The sequence below is a fragment of the Bos taurus genome, unplaced genomic scaffold (assembly GCF_002263795.3).
Source record: "Bos taurus isolate L1 Dominette 01449 registration number 42190680 breed Hereford unplaced genomic scaffold, ARS-UCD2.0 Leftover_ScbfJmS_2110, whole genome shotgun sequence".
NCBI classification, from domain to species: domain Eukaryota; kingdom Metazoa; phylum Chordata; class Mammalia; order Artiodactyla; family Bovidae; genus Bos; species Bos taurus.
The window spans coordinates 115,185-139,726 of record NW_020191195.1 but is presented as its reverse complement, the minus strand read 5'-3'; the positions used below and the strand labels follow the sequence as shown (position 1 = coordinate 139,726).

The 24,542-nt window shown below is 47.7% G+C and overlaps 1 protein-coding gene and 2 pseudogenes across 1 annotated transcript; all 3 read left to right on the top strand.

The window, feature by feature from the left end:
• The first annotated feature begins 8,222 nt into the window (after positions 1 to 8,222).
• On the top strand, positions 8,223 to 11,832 carry LOC100139469 (melanoma-associated antigen B3-like; annotated as a pseudogene).
• A 275-nt stretch (positions 11,833 to 12,107) lies between these two features.
• On the top strand, positions 12,108 to 14,225 carry LOC100140161 (polyhomeotic-like protein 2; annotated as a pseudogene).
• Positions 14,226 to 18,754: 4,529 nt separating this feature from the next.
• On the top strand, positions 18,755 to 24,170 carry LOC786836 (melanoma antigen family B, 2-like). Its single transcript, NM_001206775.2, has 2 exons — positions 18,755 to 18,850; positions 22,604 to 24,170. The coding sequence occupies exon 2, from the start codon at positions 22,662 to 22,664 to the stop codon at positions 23,670 to 23,672; it is 1,011 nt and encodes a 336-aa protein (NP_001193704.2). The 5' UTR covers positions 18,755 to 18,850; positions 22,604 to 22,661; the 3' UTR covers positions 23,673 to 24,170.
• Positions 24,171 to 24,542: the final 372 nt, after the last annotated feature.

Below are 24,542 nucleotides of genomic sequence, written 5' to 3'. Positions count from 1 at the left end.
GGGTCCAAGCCAGCAGATGTCCCAGTGTTCCTCCAGCAATTCTTCCCACACTTAATGAAGCTGAGCCAAATTCTGTACTTTGTGGCTGAAGATAGCATTCAGTGTCCTATAAGTAGTATAGAACGGGGCATGCCAGAGGGTGCACAGTGTATAATTCCCTGGGATTTGTGTTCTGTATGAGGAATTTAGAGATAAATCTGTGCTTTTATGTTCTTGCTACTTTTCAAAGGTTGCTCTTCAATGAAAGCTTATATTCTAAGTGTACGAATGACAGCAGTCACACTTATTGTTGTTTATCGGTCTTAAGGATAAGAGTTTTTCTGTTGTGTAAAACAAATGGGAAAGCTTCCATCTTATTTAGTCAGCTGGTGCAAGATAACAAGGCATTAAAATATGTTATTTCCTTGACAATATGAAAAAATTAAGCAGGGCAATATGTGGGATCAAGAAATAGAGGGAAAGTAAGATGGATGGTATTTTGTTTCCTCATCTTTTGTAGTCTGTGTTTTACAAAATTATAAGTGACCGTGTATGCTTCCTTAATATAAAAATGTAAAATTAAATTCTAAGAAATTCATCCTCATGCTCACAGGCTCATTTATTCCCTAAACAGTAATTGAGCCTCTGCTCATAGAAGACTCCATGCTAGTACTTGGAGAGCTGAGAAAAAGATCTAGCCACTCACCGTGAAATTATAGAGTTGGGAAGCAGCTGTCATGTAAAGGAAAAGGTGACATGACAGCAGTCAAATGTGAATTCCCTGATGCAAGGGAGTGGTGGGCCTCGGGAAAGTATAAGTCTTCCGGTGGGAAGTAATTATAAGTTGAGTGCATGGCGGGCTGGACGAGGCTGTCGTAATCATGACGAGGGACCAGGTTCTCACATGGTGGGCCGCATAGTTTAAAGACAAAGCCTGGGATGGGAAACTGCCCTTAACAGTTACAGGCACACTTCAGTCTGTTGCACGTTGCGTTATTGTATTTCACAGGTACTGCTTTCTTTTCTTTGTTCTTTTTCTTTACCAAATTGAAAGTTTGTGTTAGTCAACCTTGCTTCCAGCAAGTCTTTCGGCTCCATGTTTCTATCACCGTTTGCTCACTTCATGTCTGTGTCACTTTTTGACACCTCTTGCAGTGTTCACACCCTCAGCAGCAAAAATGATGGACTCAGTGAAGGCTCACATAATGGTTAGCATCTATTTTCTTTTAGCAAAGAGGTGTTTCTATTTAAGATATCTATATTGTTCTGAGGCATAATGCTATTGCCCACTTAATAACCTATAGTATAGTATAAACATAAATTTTATGAAAGCACTGGGAAACCAAAAAATTTGCTGGACTCAATTGTGATATGGACTTTCCTTTGGGGGTTGAGACCCAAACCTGCAGTATTTTCTGAGTCTGCCTGTGCTTTGTGATTATGAGTAAATCAGAGAGACATCATGTGAAGCTGGCATGGAATGTGTCCTGTGCTCTTATTCCAGTACAGGGAAACCCTGTGGAGATTTGATGCTTTATTCATGTTGTCTTCTATCTGTGGAGTTTCCCAGAAGTCAGGGTGGCACTCCCCTGAGGAGGGATGATGCCTTGAAGCCGCTGGACTGGCACACTCTGCCGTCTAGTTGGGAGAGCCAGAGCCCACGGCACTAAAAAATTAATAATAATTGAAATCAAGTTATCTTGACTGTAATTTGGCAAACAATAGGGAAGGAATAGACACTTGTGGGTGGTTAAATTAATGAAAGTGGGAGTGGTTTATGAAAAAGGACAAGTGACAGATAGGTAAGTTTGGGGCCCTTCAAACATTTTGGAGCTTTTAGTTACATCCACTGAGGATGTCTACCTCATGGTGACCTTCAGTGGCATACTCTTAACTGGGATATGCTAGTTTTCCTTGCTAACCAGTATTTTTCTGATTTATTTATTGATGAGTTTGGAGATAAGTCTATTCCTGTGAAATGACCACCACAGTTTATGCCATAAACATAACCATTACCTCCAAAATTTCCCTCTCATCCTTTTTTAAGTTTATTTTTAATCGGAGTGTAGTTGCTTTACACTATTGTGTTGATTTCTGCCATATATCAACATGAATCGGCCATAGGTATACATATGTCCCCTCCCCCTTGAACATCCCCCCACCTCCCACTTCTTCCCACCCGTCTAGGTTTTCACAGAGCACCAGTTTGAGCTCCCTGCATCACCCAGGAAATCCCCATTGGCTGTCGATGTTCCATATGGTAATGTATATGTTTCAGTATTACTCTCGGTTTGTCCCTCCCTCTCATCCACCCTGTGTCACCAAGTCTGTCCTCTATGTCTGCATCTCCATCCTGCCCTGCAAATACATTCATCAATGCTGTCTCCTAGATTCCATGTATGTGTCAGGATACGATGTTTATATTTCTCTTTCTGACTTTCTTCACTCTGTATAATAGGCCCTAGGTTCACCCACTACATTGGAACTCACTCAAATATGGTCTTTTTATGGCTGAGTAGTATTTCATTGTATACATGAACCAGAGCTCCTTTATCCATTCAGCGATGGACATCTGGGTTGCTTCTGTGGCCTATATGTTGTAAATAGTGCTGCAATGAACATTGGAGTACATGTGTCTTATTCAGTTATGGTTTCCTAAGGGTTTATGCCCAGTAGTGGGATGGTTGGGTCATGTGGTAATTTTATTCCTAATTTTTTAGGAAACTTTATAGTCTTCTCCATAGAGGCTGTATCAATTTACATTCCCACCAACAATGCAAGAGAGTTCCCTTTTCTCCACACCCTGTCCAGCATTTATTGTTTATAGACTTTTTGATGATGGCCATTTTGGCAGATGCCTTCTCACCCTTTATGTTTTGTGTCTGGGATAAGAACACTTGCCATAAGATTTGACCTCTTAGAGAGTGTACAATATAGTATTTTTAACTATAAGCTCTATATTATATAGTAGATCCCTAGAACTTATTCGTTTTGTATAATTAAACTTTGTAACTTTTGATTAATACTGAGAATTGGAATGCTGCCTGCTGTATCAGTGAATAAACACTGTCAGTTATCGACAGTTGCAGCCACCATGGATGGTGAACCATGAGGGAACAACAGGATGTAAAAATACAGGATACGGGCCCCAGATATGTGAAGTTCATATCAAAGGAATGATTTCAGTGAGCCCCGATTCTTGCATCTTTCCATATATGAAAAAGGTCTAAATTCCTTAACCAGGATTATCTGGTTTTCCTTCATTTATCATAATCTTTTGATATTGAAGAGACTTTCTTTTTGGGTTGCTAGTATTTTATTCACTATTTTTGAATTTATGTTCTTTAGTGATATTGGCCTGTCATTTTCTTTTTGTGTGTGTTTCTCTGCCTGGTTTTGCTATCAGGGTGATGGTGGCCTCATAGAATGACCTTTGGAGCGTTCCTTCCTCTGCAATTTTTTGGAAGAGTTTGAGATGGACAGGCATTAACTCTTCTCTAACTGTTTGATAGATTCACCTGTGAAACTGTCTGGCCCTGGGCTTTTTATTGGAAAATTTTAAATCACTGTTTTACAGTACTTGTCATTGGTCTCTTCACATTCTCTGTTTCTTCCTTGTTCAATCTTGGAAGGTTGTACCTCTAAGAATCTGTCCATTTCCTCCAGATTGTCCATTTTATTTGCATATAGTTGTTTGTAGTAGTCTCCTATGATCCTTTGAATTTCACACAAGTGTATTCTTAAAGAAACCAGCCCTGATTACCTTGTGGTGTGAGCATAAAGGTAAAATGAGGGAGTGTAATGCAGGAAAATTCTCCCCCCGCAGAAGAACATACCATGAGCCCATGTTAGAGGAATTTTATACAATTGGACACATTCTGGTGTTTCCTCACTAAAAAGTCTAGTCCTCTTTTGTATCAGCCAGAATAGCAGGGAGTTAGAATTGAATTGCTTGTGTGTGTGTGTGTGTGTGTGTGTGTGTGATGCTAAAAATCAAATGTTACCAGGAGAAATAGCCATTGGTTGTGGTGCTAAAGGCCATGGGCTACATAGAGGACTTGCGGTGAATGTATTCCCCCTGGAAATTGCCCAGACATCTAGACTCGCATGTCTGTAGTCTCTGCTGGAGGGGTAAAATGATTTGGTCATCTACCAGAAAGATTAAACCTCAGCATGCTCAGAAAGGAAGTGCAGAAATCAGTGTTTTAACATGTGTTCTCCTGAGTTGCTCTCTGAAACTCAGCTCTGCCTGAGTCTAAGACAGCTTCCTCTTTCACTTTCTTCAGTGTGATGCAATAACTCTTTCACCCTCCTCCTCACTAGGTAAGATTTTCAAGGTGGAGAGTGAGACAGAGCCTGACATTCCATGGGCCTGTCTTCAGTAGACAAGCTGGTCCTCAGCACATGGCAGGGTGGAAATATTAGGAGCCTCTGACCAAATGGGCTCCAGTCATGGAACTGGACAAATTCCTTAGAAGTTGGGTAGCACGTGTGACTCTCAAGCTATGGTATGACAGCCACCTCTAATGGAAAACTTTTCAGGGTTCTTTAAGTGAACCCTCAAATGCAAATTGGTCACCTTGAGACTGTCCATTCTTCTCAGTGGCTTTCCAGGGAATTCATACGGCCAACTCTTCCCAGAAACCAAACTAGGAGATGGAATTGGGTCCTAAATTAAGGAGAGATGCCTCTAGTTTGCCCCTTTTTCTTCTTAAAGTAACAAAGTGCTCTGAGCCAAGATAGATAAGTCCTGATGGCTTTCCTACAGCTCCCATGAATGCAAGGGTTTTCCAGGGGAAGCCAATATTTCGGCGTCATCCAGAGACATCAATTTCCTAATAAGAGTGTTGGTTGATGATGGCTGCAATCCATGAAGGCTGGCAAGAGGCAGCAAGCATTGGTTAAAGACAGTTGGTCCAGGCTCTCTGCTGGTCAAGATGTAAACTATTTTGAGCACTAGAGTGGAAGAAATCAGTCAGTCAACTACAGAGCTCAGTTAGGACTGATGAGTGGCCAGGAAGAGCCAAGACAGCTGACCTAATAGTAATAAATTCCATCCAGGCACCAAAACTCCAAATTTAAAGCAATAGCCTATAAAGAGAAATGTGAAGGAAGCGAAGCCTCTGATAATCACCTTTCTTAAATACCAATTAATCCAACCTTGTCAATGCTTATATAACACTCCAGTCCTGTTGGTACAAAAATCTTGGACCTGGGATTATCACTTTTTATACAATTTGAGAACCATTAACCAAATTGAGGATGATTTCCCACAAGCTTGAAGAATGTACAAAGAGAAATGGGGGGATTGAAACATAAAACACTGAGCAGTTTAAAGTGGTTTTGCCTTCTTAAAACAGGTTGTTGATTAATCAAACCTTGAGTTATTTTTAGAGGCAGCACTGTGCATGTGCAAAAAGGAGCCTGTGTTTCCAGGATGACTGCAGAACCAAGAGGGTTCAGTCTCTGGAACTCTCAGAGTAGGAATGTTGCCAGGGGAGAACTGTATGAAGTCCTTCAATAAGGAAAATCTGGCTTCTAGCAACATGAATAGCTTAAATGAACTAATTCAAGACTAGCCAAATACTTTCCAAGTTTGCAGTTCCTCTAAACCCTTTCATTTTACCCCAGTTTCTGGGTTGAGGAGACAGATTTGAGAGCCCTGCCTCATGTCTTCTTGCCACTCCACCTTGAAATAAAGTTTGTCTCTCAAAAGCCCATTCCATAGTATTGGCTTCTAGGTGCATCAGGCAGTGAGCCATTGCTGGGGAACACTAGTGACTGATAGGCCTGGAATTAGATCCCTCTCTGAATTCCTCTAGATCCGACGCTGTTATACTCCTCTTGGTCTAAAGCAGATCTTGTGTTCCTTAACACTCAAATGTATCTTGGAATAAAAGTAAGGACTCTGGATATATTCCAATACACTTCGTCAGGCACAAAGCCTTGAAGGCTACCTCAGGAAATGACAGCAATAAGGAGGAGAAATGGATGATAGTGACAATAAGATCGTCTTTCTATGCAGTGTCAGAGAACTTCAATCAAAAGAGCAGAAAACCATATTGGACTGCTCCTTTCCTTTAGAAATGTGCGCATATCTCAGATATGGTGTGTTGGGTTCTAGATCACTGCAATAAAGTGAATATTGCCATAAAGTAAATCATAGGAATTTGGGGGATTCCCAGTGCTTATAAAAGTTGTTAATCCTATTGTACACTTACTAGAGGATGTCTAAAAAATGTACATAGCTTAATTTAAAATTAGAATACAACTACAATAGTAACAGAGACCTGATCAGAGCACCATAAGGAATACAATACTGGAAGAGTTTAAAATATTTCACAAATTTAAAAAATGTGGCACAAGGACCCCAAGTGAACACACGGTTTTGGGGAAATGATGCCATAGTTATGTTCAATGCACAGTTACTGTAAACTTTCAGTTAGTAATGAAACACAATATATGTGAAGCATGGTTAAGTGAAGTACAGTTTTTTAAAGGTATGCCTATAAATCAGTTAAAACAATTCACATAAGAGACTGACTCTGGGTAAGGTATTTTTTTGTTTGTTTTAAATTAATTTAATTGGAGATTAATTACTTTACAATATTGTGGGTTTTGCCATACATTGACATGAATCAGCCACAGGTGTACATGTGTCCCCCCATCCTAAATCCCGCCCCCTCCAGAAACAGAGAGATCAACATTTTTCTCTGGGAGCGTACCCCATCCTGCCCCCTGCCTTCTGTGACATTTTCCCCATCTCACATGAAGTCTGGAACATGAAACTGTAAGGTTTGCTTTAGGGACATTGCTCAAGATTTTGCAGGGATGTGGTGTTCCCCAGGAACCTATTATTCCAAGAGTAGACAAAATGAGGGCCCACATGAGTGAGGACTGGAGGAACAACCACCCTAAAATATAGGTCATTCAGAGACCTGCCCATACTTGTTCTCAAACCTAGAACGCACAGACAGGATACTTGTAATTCCCTATTACAAGTCTTAGAGTTCTCTATGAGGTCAAAGTCTCAGTCTAAGAAGAATGGCCTCAGTTCAGTAGAGGGAGAATCTCAGGTTGGAGAGTCAGGTCCCAGGACTGGCCAGGACCATGGTGAGGTCCCTGAGTGAAGAAAGAAGTATCACTAGACCCACAAATGAGGATGCTTTACAGACCCCTGCCCCTATTTCTAACCCCAGAGGCTCCAGGCAGAGTTATAAGAATGAGAAACCTCTTCATTTCTGTCTGGTCTCAGTGAGGGAAGGGCTTTTTCTCTCAGGATCAGACCTCAGTTCTGCAGAGGGGGGCGTCTTGGCCATCACCACAGTGAAGGTGAGGCCCATCGGTGCTAATGAGAGGGTCTCTCCCACCAAGGAGGAAGGCTCACAGAGTGGCACTGCCACTGTCAAGGACAGATGCTCAGAGACACGTCCTGACTCCCCACTCGGGATATGGGGAGGCTAAGGCTTTGTTTGGGGGCAGGAGGACTCAAGTCCATGGAGTAAGGGGACTCGGGCTCTGACAAACAGTGCAGGGAGGACCCTAGGGGATGACCCAGGGACCGCTGAACACTGAACGATGGAGTCCCCACAAAGCCCCACCCCTGCCATCATCCCTCAGAGATCCCGCACAGGGTAGCCATCACCAGAATCGGCTCCCCCCAACTTCCGTGCTGGTGGCAATGAGCTCTGATTGTTGTTCAGGGTGTTCGTTTAAACGAGAGTGGATTCCCAGGACTGATCTGAAGGCAAGGTGAGGACCTGAATGTGGGCTCATGGGACCGTTGCTCCTCCTGTAACAAAGCGAAATCCACCAAGTCTCACCTCTATGATAGCAGGGGATGGTTCCTACAACACTGTTAGGCTGAATTATCAGTAAATCTTGATCTAAGAGATTGTGTAAGATCAAAGAGATTACTTGATTCTATAATAGAAACCTAGGCCCCAACTCCAGCCATGGGGAGGGGTCTGAGTGCTAACTCAGCACTGGCAATAAAGATGGTGACACAAAGCAGCACCCATGCGCTCAATTCCCTGACTTCTCCTCTGCTGAACTCTAGGAGGTGAAGCTCTGTTTGGAGGCTTGTGGACAGAGTTCAGGTAAGGGACGAGTGTCAGACTCTAATAGACATAAAGATGGAGACTCCGAATGAGGACCATAGGACACCCTCCCACGGCTTTCCCCAACCCCACCCCCCGTGTGCCCCCATCCTCCCCGTGCCCCCGCATCCCCGAGCTATCTGACACCCTGTGCATCGTGGCCAGAAATGAGTCATCCTGACTTCCGTTTTACACTTTCCTGGAAGTAAGGACTTCTATCCGGCAATCAGGCCTCTGGCTGGCAGAAGGTGGATTCCCAGTGCTGGTCCAGAGTCGAGGTGAAAACTGAGTTGGGACTGAGGCAGGGGCCACTCAGCCCATAAGCAAGAGGGCCGCACTAAGTTTCACTGCTGCTGTGAGCCCTGGGAAGCTCCGGCAGAGCCATCAATTTGAGTTCTGCCTGGGGAAGTCTCAGGGATGGGAGGGCTTTGGTCAGGCATAGCCCCTGCTTGCAGATGGAGGATACCTCTGTCCTAACTGCAGTGCATTGAGCACCCCAAGTACTGATTGGGGGGCCTTCCCCATTTAGGGGTGGTATCACAAAGCAGAGTGCCTACATATCTAGGGGGCTCCAGTGAAGGGTAGTCATGTATATCTTATCCTGACTTTGCCCCTCCAGGAACTCGGGGAATTCAGGACTTTGCTCTGAGGCTGAATTACCCAGGTTATTGGTGGGAGGAGTCCTGAGTTCTACCCAGACCAGAACGAGGTCTAAGGTGAACACCAACTCTAAATGTAAGTTGTCATAAATTTTGGCTCTTTTCCAAGTGGAAATCTACCGTATCTATGAAGCTGAGTGAGTCTTCTCACTTTTGTCTGGAGAGTTCAGAGATATGAGGATGTTGGAATATGTGAATGGCGTCAATTATGCCAAGGGAGGAGGCCCAGGGCTTCAGAGGAGTCAGCATGACGACCCTGAAAGAACAATGTTGATCACGCTCACCCTACAACAGGGAAAACAATAGAGAGCACCATCCCCCACCCCCACCCACCACACAGCACTGAGAAGCCCAGTCATGGAAGTCAGGTGTATCTGAACTCTCCTTCTTTCTGATGGTATGGGATTGGTGAGAGCCTTTGTCTGACAGGAGGTACACCAGGGCAGCAGACACCGGTGTCCCAGGCTCTGGGTTTGTAGAGCAGTGCCCACATGGAAACCTGCAGAGTGGGCCTTCTTAAAGTCTGAGTGCTGCCTCCCTGCCAAGGGCACTCACACCCTCTCATCCTCTCTCCTCTCTGCCCAGATCACGTGCTGTTCTACCTTCACTCCTGCCTGTTGTCCTGACCACAGTCACCATGCCTCGGGGTAAGAAGGCTAAGCTCCACACCTGTGAGAAACACCACCAGGCTCAGCATGGCACCCAGGATCTGAGGGGTGCTCAGGTCACTGCCACCACGATGGAAGCACTTTCATCTTCCTCCAGTCCTGGTCCTGGGGTTGATGCTAAGGGAAAGTCCAGTGCTAGGTCTTGGAACCATCTCAAGTGTCCTCAGGGGGCCTTTGCCACCACCACTGTGCCTGCAGGTGTTTCTCCCACAAGATCATCCAAAAGAGCCCTTGGGAAAATTGGGAAAAAGCGAAATTCCTCTCAATCCCCTGTCTCCAATGTGCGGTCTGGAAAACACTCATTAACCAGGCAGACAGGTCTGTTGGTGCAGTTCCTGTTATGCATGTATAAGATAAAAAGCCCTTTAAGAAAGCAAATATCCTGAAGATCATCGATAAAAAGTACCAAAATTGATTCCTCAGGATCCTCAAAAGAGCTTCTGACAGCATGGAGGTGGTATTTGGTATTGACGTGAAGAAAGACAACACTGCCAAGCATTCTTATGTCCTTGTCAGCAAGATGAATCTCCCCCACAACGGGATCGTGCACCGTGGCAGGGGTTTTTCCAAGACCGGTCTCCTGATGAATCTCCTGGGTGTGATTTTCATGAAGGGCAACTGCACCACAGAGGAAGACATCTTGGATTTCCTGGGTAAGATGAATATCTATGCTGGGAAGAGGCACTTCATATTTGGGGAGCCCAAGAAGCTCATCACCCAAGATTTGGTGCAGATGAAGTATTTGGAATATCAGCAAGTGCCCGGCAATGATCCAGCATGCTATGAGCTCCTGTGGGGTCCGAGAGCACACGCTGAAGCAAGCAAGATGAGAGTCCTGGAGTTCCTGGCCAGGATTAACCATTTGGATCCCAGTGCCTTCCACTTTGGGTATGAAGAGGCTTTGAAAGATGAGGAAGAGAGGGCCCAAGCTAGCGGATGTCCCAGTGTTCCCCCAGCAGTTCCTTCCACACCTAGTGAAGCTGAGGCAAATTCTGCACTTTGTGGCTCAAGAGAGTAGTCAGTGTTCCAAGTAGTATAGGACTGGACGTCACCGAGGATTCATAGTGTAAAATACCTTGGTGTTCCTGTTCTGTATGGGGAATTTAGAAAGAAACTTGTGTTTTTAAGTTCTCTACTTTTCTAATGCTGCTCCTAAATGAAAGCTTACCTAGCTTATAATCTAAGTGTATGAATAACATCAGTCACACTTTTATTGGTCTTAAGGATAAGAGTTTTTCTGTTGTGTAAAGCAAATGGGGAAGCTTCCATCTTATTTAGTAAGCCAGTTCAAGACAAAATGGCATTGCAATATGTTATTTCCTTGAAAATATTAAAAAGTTAAGCAGTAAAATATGTGGGATCAAGAAACATAGGAAAAGTAAGATGGTATTTGGATTCCTCATGCCTTGTACTCTGTGTTTTACAAAATTATAAACAACAGTATATACTTGGTTAATTCAAAATGTAGAATTAAATTCTAATAATTTCAACCTCATGCTCACAGGCTCATTTATTCCCTGAACATGAACTGAGCCTCTGCTCATAGTAGGCTCCATGCTAGTACTTGGAGAGCTGAGAAAAAGATCTAGCCACTGACCATAAAATTACAGAGGCGAGAAGCAGCTGTCATGTAAAGGAAATGGTGACATGACAGCAGTCAAATGTGAATTCCCTGATGCAAGGGAGTGGTGGGCCTTGGGAAAATAGAAGTCCTTAAGTGGGAAGTAATTATAAGTTGAGTGCATGGCGGGCTGGATGAGGCTGTGGCAATCGTGACCAGGGACCAGGTTCTCACATGGTGGGCCGCATAGTTTAAAGACAAAGCCTGGGATGGGAAACTGCCCTTAACAGTTACAGGCACACTTCACTCTGTTGCATGTTGTGTTATTGTATTTCACAGGTACTGCTTTTCTTTTCTTTGTTCTTTTTCTTTACCAAATTAAAAGTTTGTGTCAGTCAACCTTGCTTCCAGCAAGTCTTTTGGCTCCATGTTTCCAACATCGTTTGCTCACTTCATGTCTGTGTGTCACGTTTTGATACCTCTTGCAATGTTCACACCCTCAGCAGCAAAAATGATGGACTCAGTGAAGGCTCAGATAATGGTTAGCATCTTTTTTCTTTCAGCAAAGAGGTGTTTCTATTTAAGATATCTATATTGTTCTGAGGCATAATGCTATTGCCCACTTAATAGCCTACAATATAGTGTAAACATAAGTTTTATGAAAGCACTGGGAAACCAAAAGTTTGTTGTGACTCAATTGTGATATTGACTGTCCTTCAGGGGTTGGGAACCAAACTTGCAGGATTTTCTGGGTCTCCCTGTGCTTTGGGATTGTGAGTAAATCAGACAGAAATCGCGTGAACCTGGCGTGGAATGTATCCTGTAGCTCTTGTTCCGGTGCAGGCAAGCAATGTGCAGATTAGATGTTTTATTCACGTTGCCTTCTCTCCAGAGAGTTTCTGAGAAATCAGGGTGAGGTCTCCACGGCGGCTGCAACCCTAGAGCGCACAACGCGCAGGCACGCAATCCGCCGCCGATGGCACCTCTACCCTGGCCTCGCGCCCCTGTCGCCCTTTGTGGCCGCCGGCTCGCCGGTGCAGTCGGATGCACCGCGGCAGCCCTGGACCCCGGTTCAGAGGCTTCCGGCAGAGAGGAGGCGGCCCGCCCGGCCAGGGACCCTGCGCGAGGTGGTGGCCGGCCGAGGGGTTACGTAGTCCCCGCCCGGCCAGGCCCAACCGGGCCCTGAACAGAGACAGGGCGGGGCATTGTTGATGCACTGACGGACCTCAGCACCCCTGGCATGACCTCAGGGAACGGAAACTCTGCCTCCAGCATCACTGGCACTGCCCCCAAGAATGGTGGGACGCTCATCTCTGCTGGTGGGGAATCTCAAGAAGTATGCACAGGGGTTCTTGCCTGAGAAACTTCGTCAGCAGGACCATACCACCACCACTGACTCAGAGATGGAGGAGCCCTATCTGCAAGAATCCAAAGAGGAGGGTACTCCCCTCAAACTCAAGTGTGAGCTCTGTGGCTGGGTGGACTTTGCCTACAAGTTTAAGCGTTCCAAGCACTTTTGTTCCATGGCTTGTGCAAAAAGGTACAACGTGGGGTGCACCAAACGAGTGGGGCTTTTCCACTCAGACCAGAGCAAGGTGCAAAAGGTGGGAGCCACAACCCACAACCGCCATCAGGCCAGCAAAGCCAATCTGCCAACACTTACCAAGGATACCAAGAAGCAGCCAACAGGCACCGTACCCCTTTCAGTTACTGCTGCCCTGCAGCTAACACACAGCCAGGAAGACTCCAGCCGTTGCTCAGATAACTCAAGCTATGAGGAACCCTTGTCCCCCATCTCAGCCAGCTCGTCCACCTCCCGCCAGCAACAAGGCCTGCGGGACCTGGAGCTCCCTGACATGCACATGCGGGACCTGGCAGGCATGGGACACCACTTCCTGTCAAGTGAGCCCACCAAGTGGAACGTGGACGATGTCTACGAATTCATCCGCTCTCTGCCAGGCTGCCAGGAAATCACAGAGGAGTTCCATGGCCAGGAGATCGATGGGCAATCTCTGCTGCTGCTCAACGAGGATCACCTGATGAGTGCCATAAACATCAAGCTGGGGCCCACCCTCAAGATCTACGTGTGCATCAGCATGCTCAAGGAGCAGGGCGGTAGAGGGAAGGGCCCCCCGCTGTGGGGCGTGGCTGGGGAGGAGGTCTCGGGACCTCCTTGGTGGCTCTCAGGGGCCTTTCTTTCTGTGGGAGGGGCAGAGAGGTAGTTGGCACAGAAGATGGGGCTTTATGCTTGTAAATATTTGATAGCACTGGCTTCCTCCAAAGTCCCACGACTCTAGCCCCGCTTCTCTTCCTCTCTTTCTGTCCCCCATTTTCCAGGGGGTATGTGGTTAGGGCTCCCAAGCTGAGTTGGGTCACTTCCCAGGGCAGCCGTCGGGCCTGGAGAGAGGCTTCGGAAGCCCTCGCCTGCCTTCTTCCTCTTCTTTCTCGGGGCCCAGCTCGCTCTTCCGTTGCCAGCTTCTCCCACTTCACCCTGTTACTGAAGCCGCCAGAAGGGTTCTCCCCCCTTACCCCTGCAGGTGGAGGGAGAGAAGCTGGGCCTGCTTTGGCCACCCCTGCGAGTACAGACGCCTTAATGCTATGTGTGTGACTGTGTGGGAGCCTGGACTGACTGACGGGCCGAGAGCCCCCCCTGGCATCTCCAGGTGTTTTGTAACAAACAGCCACTTAGTGCTTTGTCCTGGACTCCACTCAGCCTCGGGATGGGGAATAGGAAAAAGGGCTGCCCCGGTGCAGAGGCAGGATCAAAAAGCGATGCAGGTTAGCAGGAGATTTTCCTTTCCAGATTATCGTGGTGTCTCTGCAGCCCTTTCCTTCACTGTTGACGCCCCCCGCCCAAACTGCCCTGCTGTGTCACAGACGGCATTAAGGAAGCTGCCAGTGGGCTGGGCCAAGCTGCGCCTCCTGGTCTTGCCTGTCCACTCACCCTGAGAGCCCAGTGGTGGGGCCCAGAGAACGTCCAAGGGCGGAAGAGCTGGAGTGACCGCTGAGGTGAAGAAGGCAGCCTTCGGCCTCGGCTCCCACACTTCTTTGCCTCTGGAACTTGCTGGCAGCAGTGTGAGCTGCCGATGGAGGAGGCAGGGCAAGAAGGGCAAGGGCCGGCCTCTGACCTGCCCTGCACACTGCTTGCTCCCGGGGAAGAGTTGGACTCTCCCCAGGGGAGGGTGGGTGCCCTTCTCAGTTCGTTCTATTCCCCACTCACACCCCCCAGGCAGGGTTGGAAATGAAGGACTTTTTAAACCTTTTTTTGTTTTTAAAAAACAAATACGTAAAATCCATTCCTTCTGTGCCTTTCTCCCCTGGGGATGCCTTTCTGTGATCCTGAAGAGCTACTTTTCACCTGCAGGGAGAGGGTAGGTCCCTGGGCTGGTAGGGGGACAACCACCTTAACTGGACAGCATATCCTCCACGCTTTGCCGCATCATTTGAGGGCACACTCAGCCCCGGTTCAGATCCCACCTGTTCTTCATGGGTATTCCTTGGGAGTGCAAGGGTCCAGGGCCTCTTCAACTCTGAGCCTCCCCGACCCACCACTGCCGCTGGGGAGACAGGATGCTGTTCGTCAGCAATACCTGGCTCACCGGAGGCAGAGCCCAGAGCTCCCCACCCTCACACACACACCTGTGGTGCGTGCAGCTCCGTGTCCAGCACCACCCTTGGGGTAACTCTGCCTCACTCAACAGCTGAGCATTCTTTGGATGCTGGAATAGCAAACTGTTAGGAGTCTCTGCCTCAGGAGGCAATTGCCTAAGCCTCGAATAAAGAAGGGGCCTGCCAAACACAGGCTGCTTGTGCACTCAATTAGTCTGTAACAGAGGGGCCCAGGGAGACTGATTAGCAGGGACCTTTTAAGAACTAATACCCACATCTTGATGACAACTGCAGAAAACCTTTAAGATGTAACTACTTCCTGGAGGAAGAGGAGAAACAAACAACTGACTAGTTGACCACCCACAGGATGGAGCTAGGACTTGGGAAGTCTGGTCTGCAGAAGGTCGGGAATGGCTAGCCAGACTGGGGCCAGCATGGGACCCTGGGCTGAGGGGGAGTGGGGAATGTCCCCCAGGAAGACCCCTATATTGCCCACCCCACTCCAGGGCAGGGGAGCGGGCCACTGTGGCCCATGCAGCTTGGCGAGTCCATGCTGGACCTCGACTTTCGCTTTCTGGAAGACAAAGCCAGGCCCAGCCAGAGTCTGTCCTTGTATGTGAGGTGGGAGAGGGAGCTGAAACTCCTGAAAGAGGATAGGTTGGATCTGCAGGGCTGACTGACACAGGTAAATACACCCCTGCTGTCTCTTCACTCTGGGTGGAAGGCCTCAGTCTGAAGGGTGCTTCCTTCAACATATATTCACTCCTGATATTCATGCCTTACATAGAATTTTGCAAAACTTTTGATTGTGACTGACAGTTTTTTCCCCACACTCATATATGTACTGAGATGTATGTAACTGAAGCAAAACAGAATAATACCTACCCTGATGTATAAAAATAAAAAAAGAAATCAGGGTGACAGTCCTCTGAGGTGGGATGATGCCCAGAATCCGCTAGAATGGCACACTCTTTCCTCGCTGGGCATAACTGTCAGCTTTTAGGTTGTGAATATTTTTTAAATCTACAGTTCCTCATTCACCCTCCCATAGCCCCTGGCAACCACCACTCTACTGTCTGTTTCTTTGACTTAGACCATTTTAGATTCCTCATGTAAAGGACATGCAGTATTTGTCCTTCTGTGTCTGGCTTATTTCACTGTACCATAATGTCCTCTAGATTTATCCACGCTGTCATGACTAGAGAGGTTAGCTTCTTTTTAAGGCTGAATGATATTCCATTGTATGTATATTTTACTTATTTATCCATTCATCTGTCACTGGACAGGTAGGCAACTTCCCTGTCATGACTATTGTGAGTAGTGCTGCAGTGAACATGGGAGTGCAGAGCGCTCTTCAAGGTCCTGATTTCAGTTCCTGTGGATAGTAGTGGAATTGCGGAAAGTATTATGTGATATTTTTGATTTGTTGACGAACCCCTATACTGTTTTCCATACTGGCTGTACCAATTTACATTCCTACCAGCTGTGTTGAATGTGTATAGTTTACTAAGAAACTTGCAAACTGTCTTCCAAAGTGGTTCTCCCATTTTGCATCACCACCACCAAGGAATGAGAGTTCTTGTTGATTCACATCTTTACCAGCATTTGGTGTTTTCAGTCCTTTGGATGTTGGCCATTCTGAAAGGCATGTCGTGGTATCTGCTTGTTTTTTTTAATTTGCAGTTCCATAATGGTATATGATGTGGAGCATCTTTTCATATGCTTGTTTGACATCTGTGTTTCTTCCTTGGTGATGTATCTATTTCTATCTTTTGTCCATTTTTTATTAGATGTTAGTTTTCTTCTTATGAATTTTAAGAATTCTTTGTATATTTTAGATTAGAGCTTTCATCAGATATATCTTTTGCAAACATTTTCTCCCAGACTATGGCTCATCTTGTTCTCTTGATGGTGTATTTTTACAGAGCAGAAGTTTAAAGAGAATGGAATCTAGCTTATCAATTATTTCTTTCACGGATCCCCATCACTTTTTTCTTTGATGATCTTTTGTTGATCGATTGATTTGCTATGTGGCACATGGGATCTTAATTCCCCAACCAGGGTTTGAACTGACACCCCTTGCACTGGAAGCACAGTTTTGTGTGTGTGTGTGTGTGTGTGTGTATGTGTGTGTGTGTGTGTGTTGAGGAATAGCAAATTAACAATATTGTGAACAGTTTCAGGTGGACAGTGAAAGGACTCAGCCATACATATGCACATGTCCACTCTCCCCCAAACTCCCTTCCCATCAATACTGCCACATAACACATAACCAAAATAATTAAGAGTGATAATTAAAGGAGACAAATAGATAATGCTCAGTAACCATATGGTAATCTGCATGTGCAAAATCAGACACCCTCAAGTGATCAAGGGCTTACAAGATTATCTGGTGCTGTCCTTCTATGTAGAAAGTAAATATTTTATTATTTGGACTAAAAATATTTTTTTTCAATTTATTTTTTGGCTGTGCTGGGTCTTAGTTGTGACACTCAGGACCTTTCCTGCCATGTCTGCAGGCTCTTTAGTTGTGGCATGTGAGATTTTTAGTTGTGGCACATGAACTCTTGGTTGTGACATGTGGGATCCAGTTACCTGACCAGGGATTGAACCCAGGCCCCCTGCATTGGGAGCACAGAGTCTTAACCACTCGATTTAACCACTTAACAACAGGAGGGTACTGAAAGTAAAGATTTTTAAACTACCCTAAATCTGGCGGCTCATATGGTAAAGAATCTGCCTGCAATGCAGGAGACCTGAGTTCAATCACTGGGTTGGGGAGATCCCCTGGAGGAGGGCAACCCACTCCAGTATTCTTGCCTGGAGAATCCCCATGGACACAGGAGCCTGGCAGGCTGCAGTCCATAGTGTTGTAAAGTGTCAGATATGACTGAGCAAATAAGCAGACACCCTAATCTGGCTGAAGAGAAGGAATATATCAGCTCTTTTTCTCTGACAGCATAACCTCTTTCCCGAGTTCCTTGATTTCTGCTGCATGTTCCTAATCTTAGATTACTTTTGGGACCAAGACCTGTTTTCTCCAACATTTGCTAGAGGTTAACTGTTCAATGTCTGTAGGAATATGCATTTCCCAGGAAGCCTTTAATCAAGTGACAGATGCTGATATGGGAACCTCCATGAAGGAGGGCTGTCACTGCTGAATATAGTGGTCATCCAAAGACTAAGAAGAGGAATGTTAGATCAGTAGAAGGCAGAGACCCAGGTTGTAGTAGATGTAGTATGTTGAGCAAAAGGAATCCGAAAGGACTAGAGTTGCATCCCCACTGTCTGGTCTCAGAGGCCCTGATGGACTACGATCACATGAGGATCACACTGACTTCCCACTTGGAATTCTCAGGAGACTAGGACCTTGCTGTAAGACAAGCAGCTTCATAAAAATAGAGAGTGGAGTTACAGGATTCGTCATGAGTCAATGTGAGGACCTGAAAGTGAATGCATGGTAGCACACACTATAAAAGGAGGCCCTGGAAAATCGCTGATGCTGTGGTCCCCAGGAAGCGCTGGGCACAGATGTCAGGTTGATTTCAGTCTGGAAAGTCTCAGCGAGGTGAGGCCTTTGTCTAATAGGATCAGCCTGTTTCACAGAGGGACGGACCTGAACCCAAAGAGGACCTCACATGCGATGCTGAGTGTTAGACAGGACCCCTGGAGAGGGAGCCAAACAGATTTCTGTAAATTGTTAGCCCTGAGAGACCCAGAAGAGCTACTTCTGAGTGGTCCCCTCATTCAACCTGTGTGATCTTAGGGAGGACAGGGCCTCCTCTAGCAGAATCGGACCCCAGATCTGCAGGGGGGGGGCATCTTGACCATAACCGGACTTAAGGTGAGGACCATCAGTGCTAGTGAGAGGGTCTCTCCCCCTACGAGGGAGGCTCACAGAGTGGCGCCCCCTCCTGACAAGCAGAGATGCTCAGAGCAGCACCCTGACTCCCGACACTAGGGACTTGGGAAGGCGAGGGCTTCGTTTGGGAGCTGGAGGACTCGGGTTCATAGAAGGAGGTGTCCTGGGCTCTGATACACTGCACAGGAGGACCCAGGGCTGGATGGATATTGAACTACCGGGTTTCTGTAGCGCCCCGCCCCCGCCTCCTGCCCCTGCCCCGCCCCCGCCTCCTGCCCCTGCCCCGCCCCTAGGAGACCCCACGTACGAACGTATGCAGGGCCCCTCTTTTCCGCTTCCGAGGCGAGGAGCGCGACTGGTAGCTGCAGCGTCTGTTCAGCGGAGATTGTGTGCTGGACTCGTCCGGAGCCAAGGTGAGGACCTGAATGTAGCTGAAGTGAATTTCCCAACCCCTCCCTGTAAGAAAAGTGACCCAACCGCATCCCACCCCTGCAATCTGCAGTGTAACATGGCCTGTCCCGAGTTGCGGGCCAAGGGGCCATCTTGTTGCCACGTGGAGGGTCGGTGGCGGCTCGGGCGGCTTTGTTGAAAGAGGATGGACTCTTTATGCGTTGGAAGTGGTATTTGCCCTCAACAGGTGAAAAGATGGGGCTTTCAGTGCTCACAGGGCTATCTCCTTCCAAAGTGGTGGCTGCACAGAAGCCATTCCCGCCACCAATGGCTGCAGTGCCGCGCAGTAGTGGCCCCCAATCTTTTTGGCACTGGGGGACCGGTTTCTTGGAAGACAATTTTTGCATGGGGTGGGGTGCAGTGTGGGATGGGGTGTGATGCGGTGGACAAAGGAGGGTGGGGTGGCATGAGGGTAGGGTAGGGTAGGCTAAAGGGATGGTTTCAGGATGCTTCAAGCGCATTACATTGTTTACTTTATTTCTGTTATTATTACATCCCCTCCCGCTCAGATCATTAGGCATTAGAATGGGAAGGTTTGGACCCCATAGGGGTCCATAGGGGTCCAAATTACCATAGAGTAATTCAGGCTGAGAGAACCCGTCATTTTTTGCATGGTGTGCAGGGGCTGGCAGGCGTTGTGGATAAGGGACGTTCAGGTAGAGAAAGGCCTTTATATAAAAGGATATGGACCTAGAGGGTATTATGTATGTTTAGTGAAATGAGTCAGAGAAAACGAAATACTATATGATTTCACTTCTGTGAGGAATCTGAAAAACAGAAACAATTGTAGAAGCAAGAGAGAAAAAAACAGATGGTTGATGGGGGTTAGGGTTAGGGGCGTGGGGGAGAAGAGAAATAGGTGAGAAAGGTTAAGATGTAACTACCAGTTACATAATAAAAAGCAATGGGTGTGAAAGGTAAATAAATAAAGACATAGAATGATAGATAAGGTAACCCATTAGGCTTAGGGAGGAGTCTCAGCCTTAGAAGGAGTCAAGCTAGGACCTTCAGTGCTAGTCAGCAGGCCTGGCATCCAAGTGGATTGCTACACTAAGGACCAGCCCTGCTCTCAGATCTGGGCATCCCCAAACAAGGTAGCTGGATATGGAGCCCCCAGCATCTCCTCTAGGCACTCAGGGAGGTGAGAGCTTTGCTCTGGGGCATGCAGACTCAGGTCAGCAGAGGGAAGACCCCAAACCCTACCCAAACTGGAGGCCAGAATCCTGAGTGAGGACTGAGGGAGCCCCTGACTCCAGAACTGGGGCAGGGGGTGGGGGTCGAGAGTGCTGCCCTTTTGGTTAGCAGCATAGCCCCAAATAATTTTTGGTGGAATGTGTCTCACTCTGTCAGCTTGGGTCCGGGAAAGGTGAAGACTTTTCACAGGGTCTTGGGCTCAGGTCTGCAGAAGGCAGAGTCCCAGGAAGGATGTGGTGTCGAGGGGAAGATCCATACACGGTAGAGAGAGCCACATCTGATGCCCCCTCAGGTGTCAGCTCTGGGGGTCCAGGGAAGAGCTGGCCAGTTCTGATGCCCCTGACTTCTGCCTGTGGGGTCTGAGGGAGATGAGGGCCTTGGTTTCAGGTCTGCCTGCCCAGGTTAGGAGAAAACGAGGAGTCCTAGGCCGTGAGAGATGTTGAAGCACCAATTCTATGTAAGGAAGGAGACAACTGACTCCCCCAGCACAGAGGAGCCCACACAGAGTGCCAGCTCTGCCGTCGCCCTGGGAAGCTGGGTTAGAGCTCTCAGGCAGAGACGCCCTCTCATTTTCTCCAAGGATGGTTTCAGGGATATTCAGGTTTGACGCTGATGGGTGAGGCCTCATTCAACATAGGGAGGAAGCCCGGTTCCTAAAAGGAGTCACAGTGGTAACACTGAATGAACATGTGAGAACCCCACCCAGAAGGAAGTGAACCACATAGTACATCACTCCTCTCAGACCTGGGAGACCCAGGCATGGGGATCAGATGACCCCCACTTGCTTCTGCGCAGAGCCTCGCAGGGAGATGAGGAACCTCGTTGATGGGGGTATGGGTTCAGGTCCGCCACTGGAGCATTTGCAGCTATTACCAGGAGCCCAGAAGAGGACCTAAGAATTGAGGGACCATCCAGCTACCCCGCGACAACAGAGGGCAGTGCAGAATCTCTTCCTGACTGTCCGCATGAGGAGTCCACACACAGCTGTAGCTAGAGATCGGGAAAATGTCGCTGCTTTCTAGTGGGTCTCAGGGAGATGGGGGACTTAGTAGGAGGGGAGAGATCTCAAGAAGAGACAGAGATTTCCTGGTCTTGCCAGGAGTCACAGAGTCATGATAAAGACCCAGAGAGATGACTTAGTTGAGCACCTACCCAAAGCAGTGGGGGCCTGCAAAGTCCCAGTCCCTGTCTGCCCTGGGGCACCTCAGGCAGAGATTGCCAGATGTCACCCCTCACTTTCAGCCCCAGGAACTCAGGGAGATGTGGGCCTTGATCTGAGGCCAGAAAACTCAGTGTGGACTAAGGGAGGAACATAAATCACATCCAAGTGAGGACGAAAGGGGCCAGTGATGACAGAACAGTGAAGTCCCACAGAGTCCAACCCCTGCTGCCATCCCAGGGAGGTCAGGGACAGGGATGACTAGAGGTGGCTCACACTTTCTTTCACCTTGGGAACCTCAGCGTGCTCAGGTCAGCAGAGGGAGAATTTCTAACACTTTCCAGGACTCACAGAGAAGATGCTGAGGACTGTGGGAAACTCCCAGAATTCCTCGCACTGTCACTCCTTGGTGCCCCCAGGCATACATGGCGGGCAGAAGTGTGTGTGCCTCACTCACAGCTAACAGGGAAGTGAGGGTCTTAGTCTAATGAGTCAGCAGAGGAAGGAATCTTAGACTCTCCCCTGAGTAAAATCTGGGGACCTTGCATGAATAGCACCCATTACAGGGCCTCAACCTCCTGCTGCAGTTCTTCAGGCCCCAGAGACCATGGGTGGTAGGGCCAGGTAAGGCCACCCTGGCTTTCCCCGTTTGATCTTAGGGAGTCGTTGGCCTTGCTGTGAAGAGAGGTCCTCAAGCCAGGAGAGAAAGGAGCCCCCAGATGCTCCCAGGAGTCAAAGTGGGGACTGCGAATGAGGACTGAAGGTAGCACGCTCCCCCTTGCAGCTAATCAAACGAACACTAGAGTCTTGCCTGATCCTCCGCTGAGGCCCCTCATTTCTTTGTGTCATTTCTAAGGGAGATGAGGTTCTTCACCTGAAGGGGCAGCACCAGAGGCAGGAGGGAGGGGCCCACACCCTTGGTGTTGACAAGATGAGGACCCTGAATGGTGGAGAACTGAGTTCAGGACAGAGCAGGCCCCCAGAACTGCCAGTGCCATCCACCCCTACAGTGTCCATGACTTGGCTCCTTCTCATGGGTCCCAGGGAGCTTTGAGGTGTCGCCTTTCAAGCAGCACATGGCAGGGGTCCCGGCCCCACTAAGAGCTGATGTGACAGTTGTGTGTGTGAAAGAAGGGACCCAGAAAGGGCCCCACTCCCAGGATCTTCTGTCATTGGAGGCAGCCACAGGCAGGCTGTGGCCTGAGGCTGGAACGCTCTCACTTCTACACAGGGTTCTCAGGGGATAGGCTGACCAAGAACAAGAGGCCAGCGGTTCCTAGAGTAGGGCTCTCAAGGAAACGGGCAGAGCAGCCTTATTCCCTCCATGCTGAAGGAGCTCATCCACTCATCTTCCCTTCTCCAGGTTCCAGCATCACCTACTTGCCTGCCTGCTTCCCTGCCAGCTGTGCCTGCTGATAGTAATGCCTCGGAGGCAGAAGAGCAAGCACCGTGGGCGTGAGAAACGCCGCCAGGCACGCATGGAGACCAAGGATCTCAGGAATGCTCAGGCTGCTGCCACCCCCACCCCTACTTCTGGGAGTACGCCCCCAGGCTCCCCACCTGCCGGTGCGGGCCAGAAGCCTCAGGGAGCTGCAGCCACTAGCTCTCCTGTTGCAGGGGCTTCATGCCCAAGATCTAAAGCACGTGGCAGGGGCCAAGTTGAGGAACGTGAAAATTCTTCCCGGGCCTCAACCTCTGCTAAGACCGCTCCTCTAGATCCTCTGACCGAGAAGGCAGGAGTGTTGGTCAATTTCCTGCTTGATCAGTTTAAGATGAAAGAGCCCATTAGGAAGATAGATATGCTGAATCTTTTTCACAAAAGGTACAAGACACGCTTCCCCGAGATCCTCAGGAGAGCAGCTAAATGCATGGAGCTGTCATTCGGTCTTGAATTGAAGGAAGTCAAGCCAAATGGTTACTCCTATACCCTGGTCAGCAAGATAGGCCTCATCAGTGATGAGGTGCTGAGCAGCAGCTGTGAGGTGCCGAAGAATGGGCTTCTGATGCCTCTGCTGAATGTGATCTACGTGAATGGCAACCGCGCCTCTGAGGCTGATGTCTGGGAGTTCCTGAATGTTCTGGGCATCTATGATGGAAAGCAGCATGTAATCTTTGGGGATCCCAGGAAGCTCATCACGGAAGAGTGGGTGCAGCAGAATTACCTTGTGTATCGTCAGATTCCCGACAGCGATCCCCTGAGCTATGAGTTCCTATGGGGCTCAAGAGCCTACGCTGAAACCAGCAAGATGAAGGTGCTGGAGTTTTTGGCCAAGATCAGTAGTACCATCCCCAGTGCTTTCCCGTTCCATTATGCTGAAGCTTTGGGAGAAGAGAAGAGATCCCGAGGCAGATCTCTAGTTAGGTCTCGTGGTGCTGCCAGGGCCACTGCCCGCTCCAGGGTCCCACCCAGAGATCCGTCCAGTGCCCAGTGAGTTCTCAGGCGGCAGCTTCACTTTGTTTGACCAATACTGCCAACCTTTCAAGAAGTGAGAGGCTAAAGTAGGGCTGGAAATGTCAATACGTATCTTCTTTGTGTTCCTGTTTTACACTATTACCTTTCAAACGTTGTTTCATTTCCTAGCATGTTTGTTTAGATTCAGAATCCAAATTTACGAATGACATGGATCACAGATTTGTTGTTGTCTGTCAGATCTAAGAGTAAGAGTTTTGGTACTGTGTAGTGTAATTCAGAAAATCCTTCATCTTTTGGGGATCCAGAACAAGATAACATAGCTTTGGAATATAATTTTCTTGGAAATGTGAAAGAACGTTGTAGTTTTAAAACAGATGAAAACGAAGTAAGCTGTAGTCAAGTTTTGATTTATGTTATTCACCTTTATCTCTCTATAACATTCAGTAGTACCCTTAGCGATATATTTAGATGTTGTTAGCTTATTCATGAATGCCAATAAAAACAATAAGAAACTACATTCCTTGCTTGGTGGCTCCTTTATTCCCATCTTTACTTGAGCATCTGCTCTTCAGAAGGTTCTGTGCTGGTGGGGGTGATGCAAAGATAAAGGAGACCCTGTACCTGCCTGTAGATGTGTTGAGTATATGAGCAGTGATTCCATAAGGAAGGTGGTGTGATGATCTAAGACAAGTGACAAAAATCAGGGAGGATGCTGGGGAGGGAGTTGGGATGAGAGCAGTGAGGTATAAATTCTCTCAGCCTTTATTCTCTTAAACCAAAACTTTGAGGTTTGGTATTTTGGCCAAGGTCAATGGTAACATCCCCAGTGCCTTCCCACCCGATTATGAAAAGGCTCTGAGAGAGGATGACGAGAGAGCCCAAGCTGCAG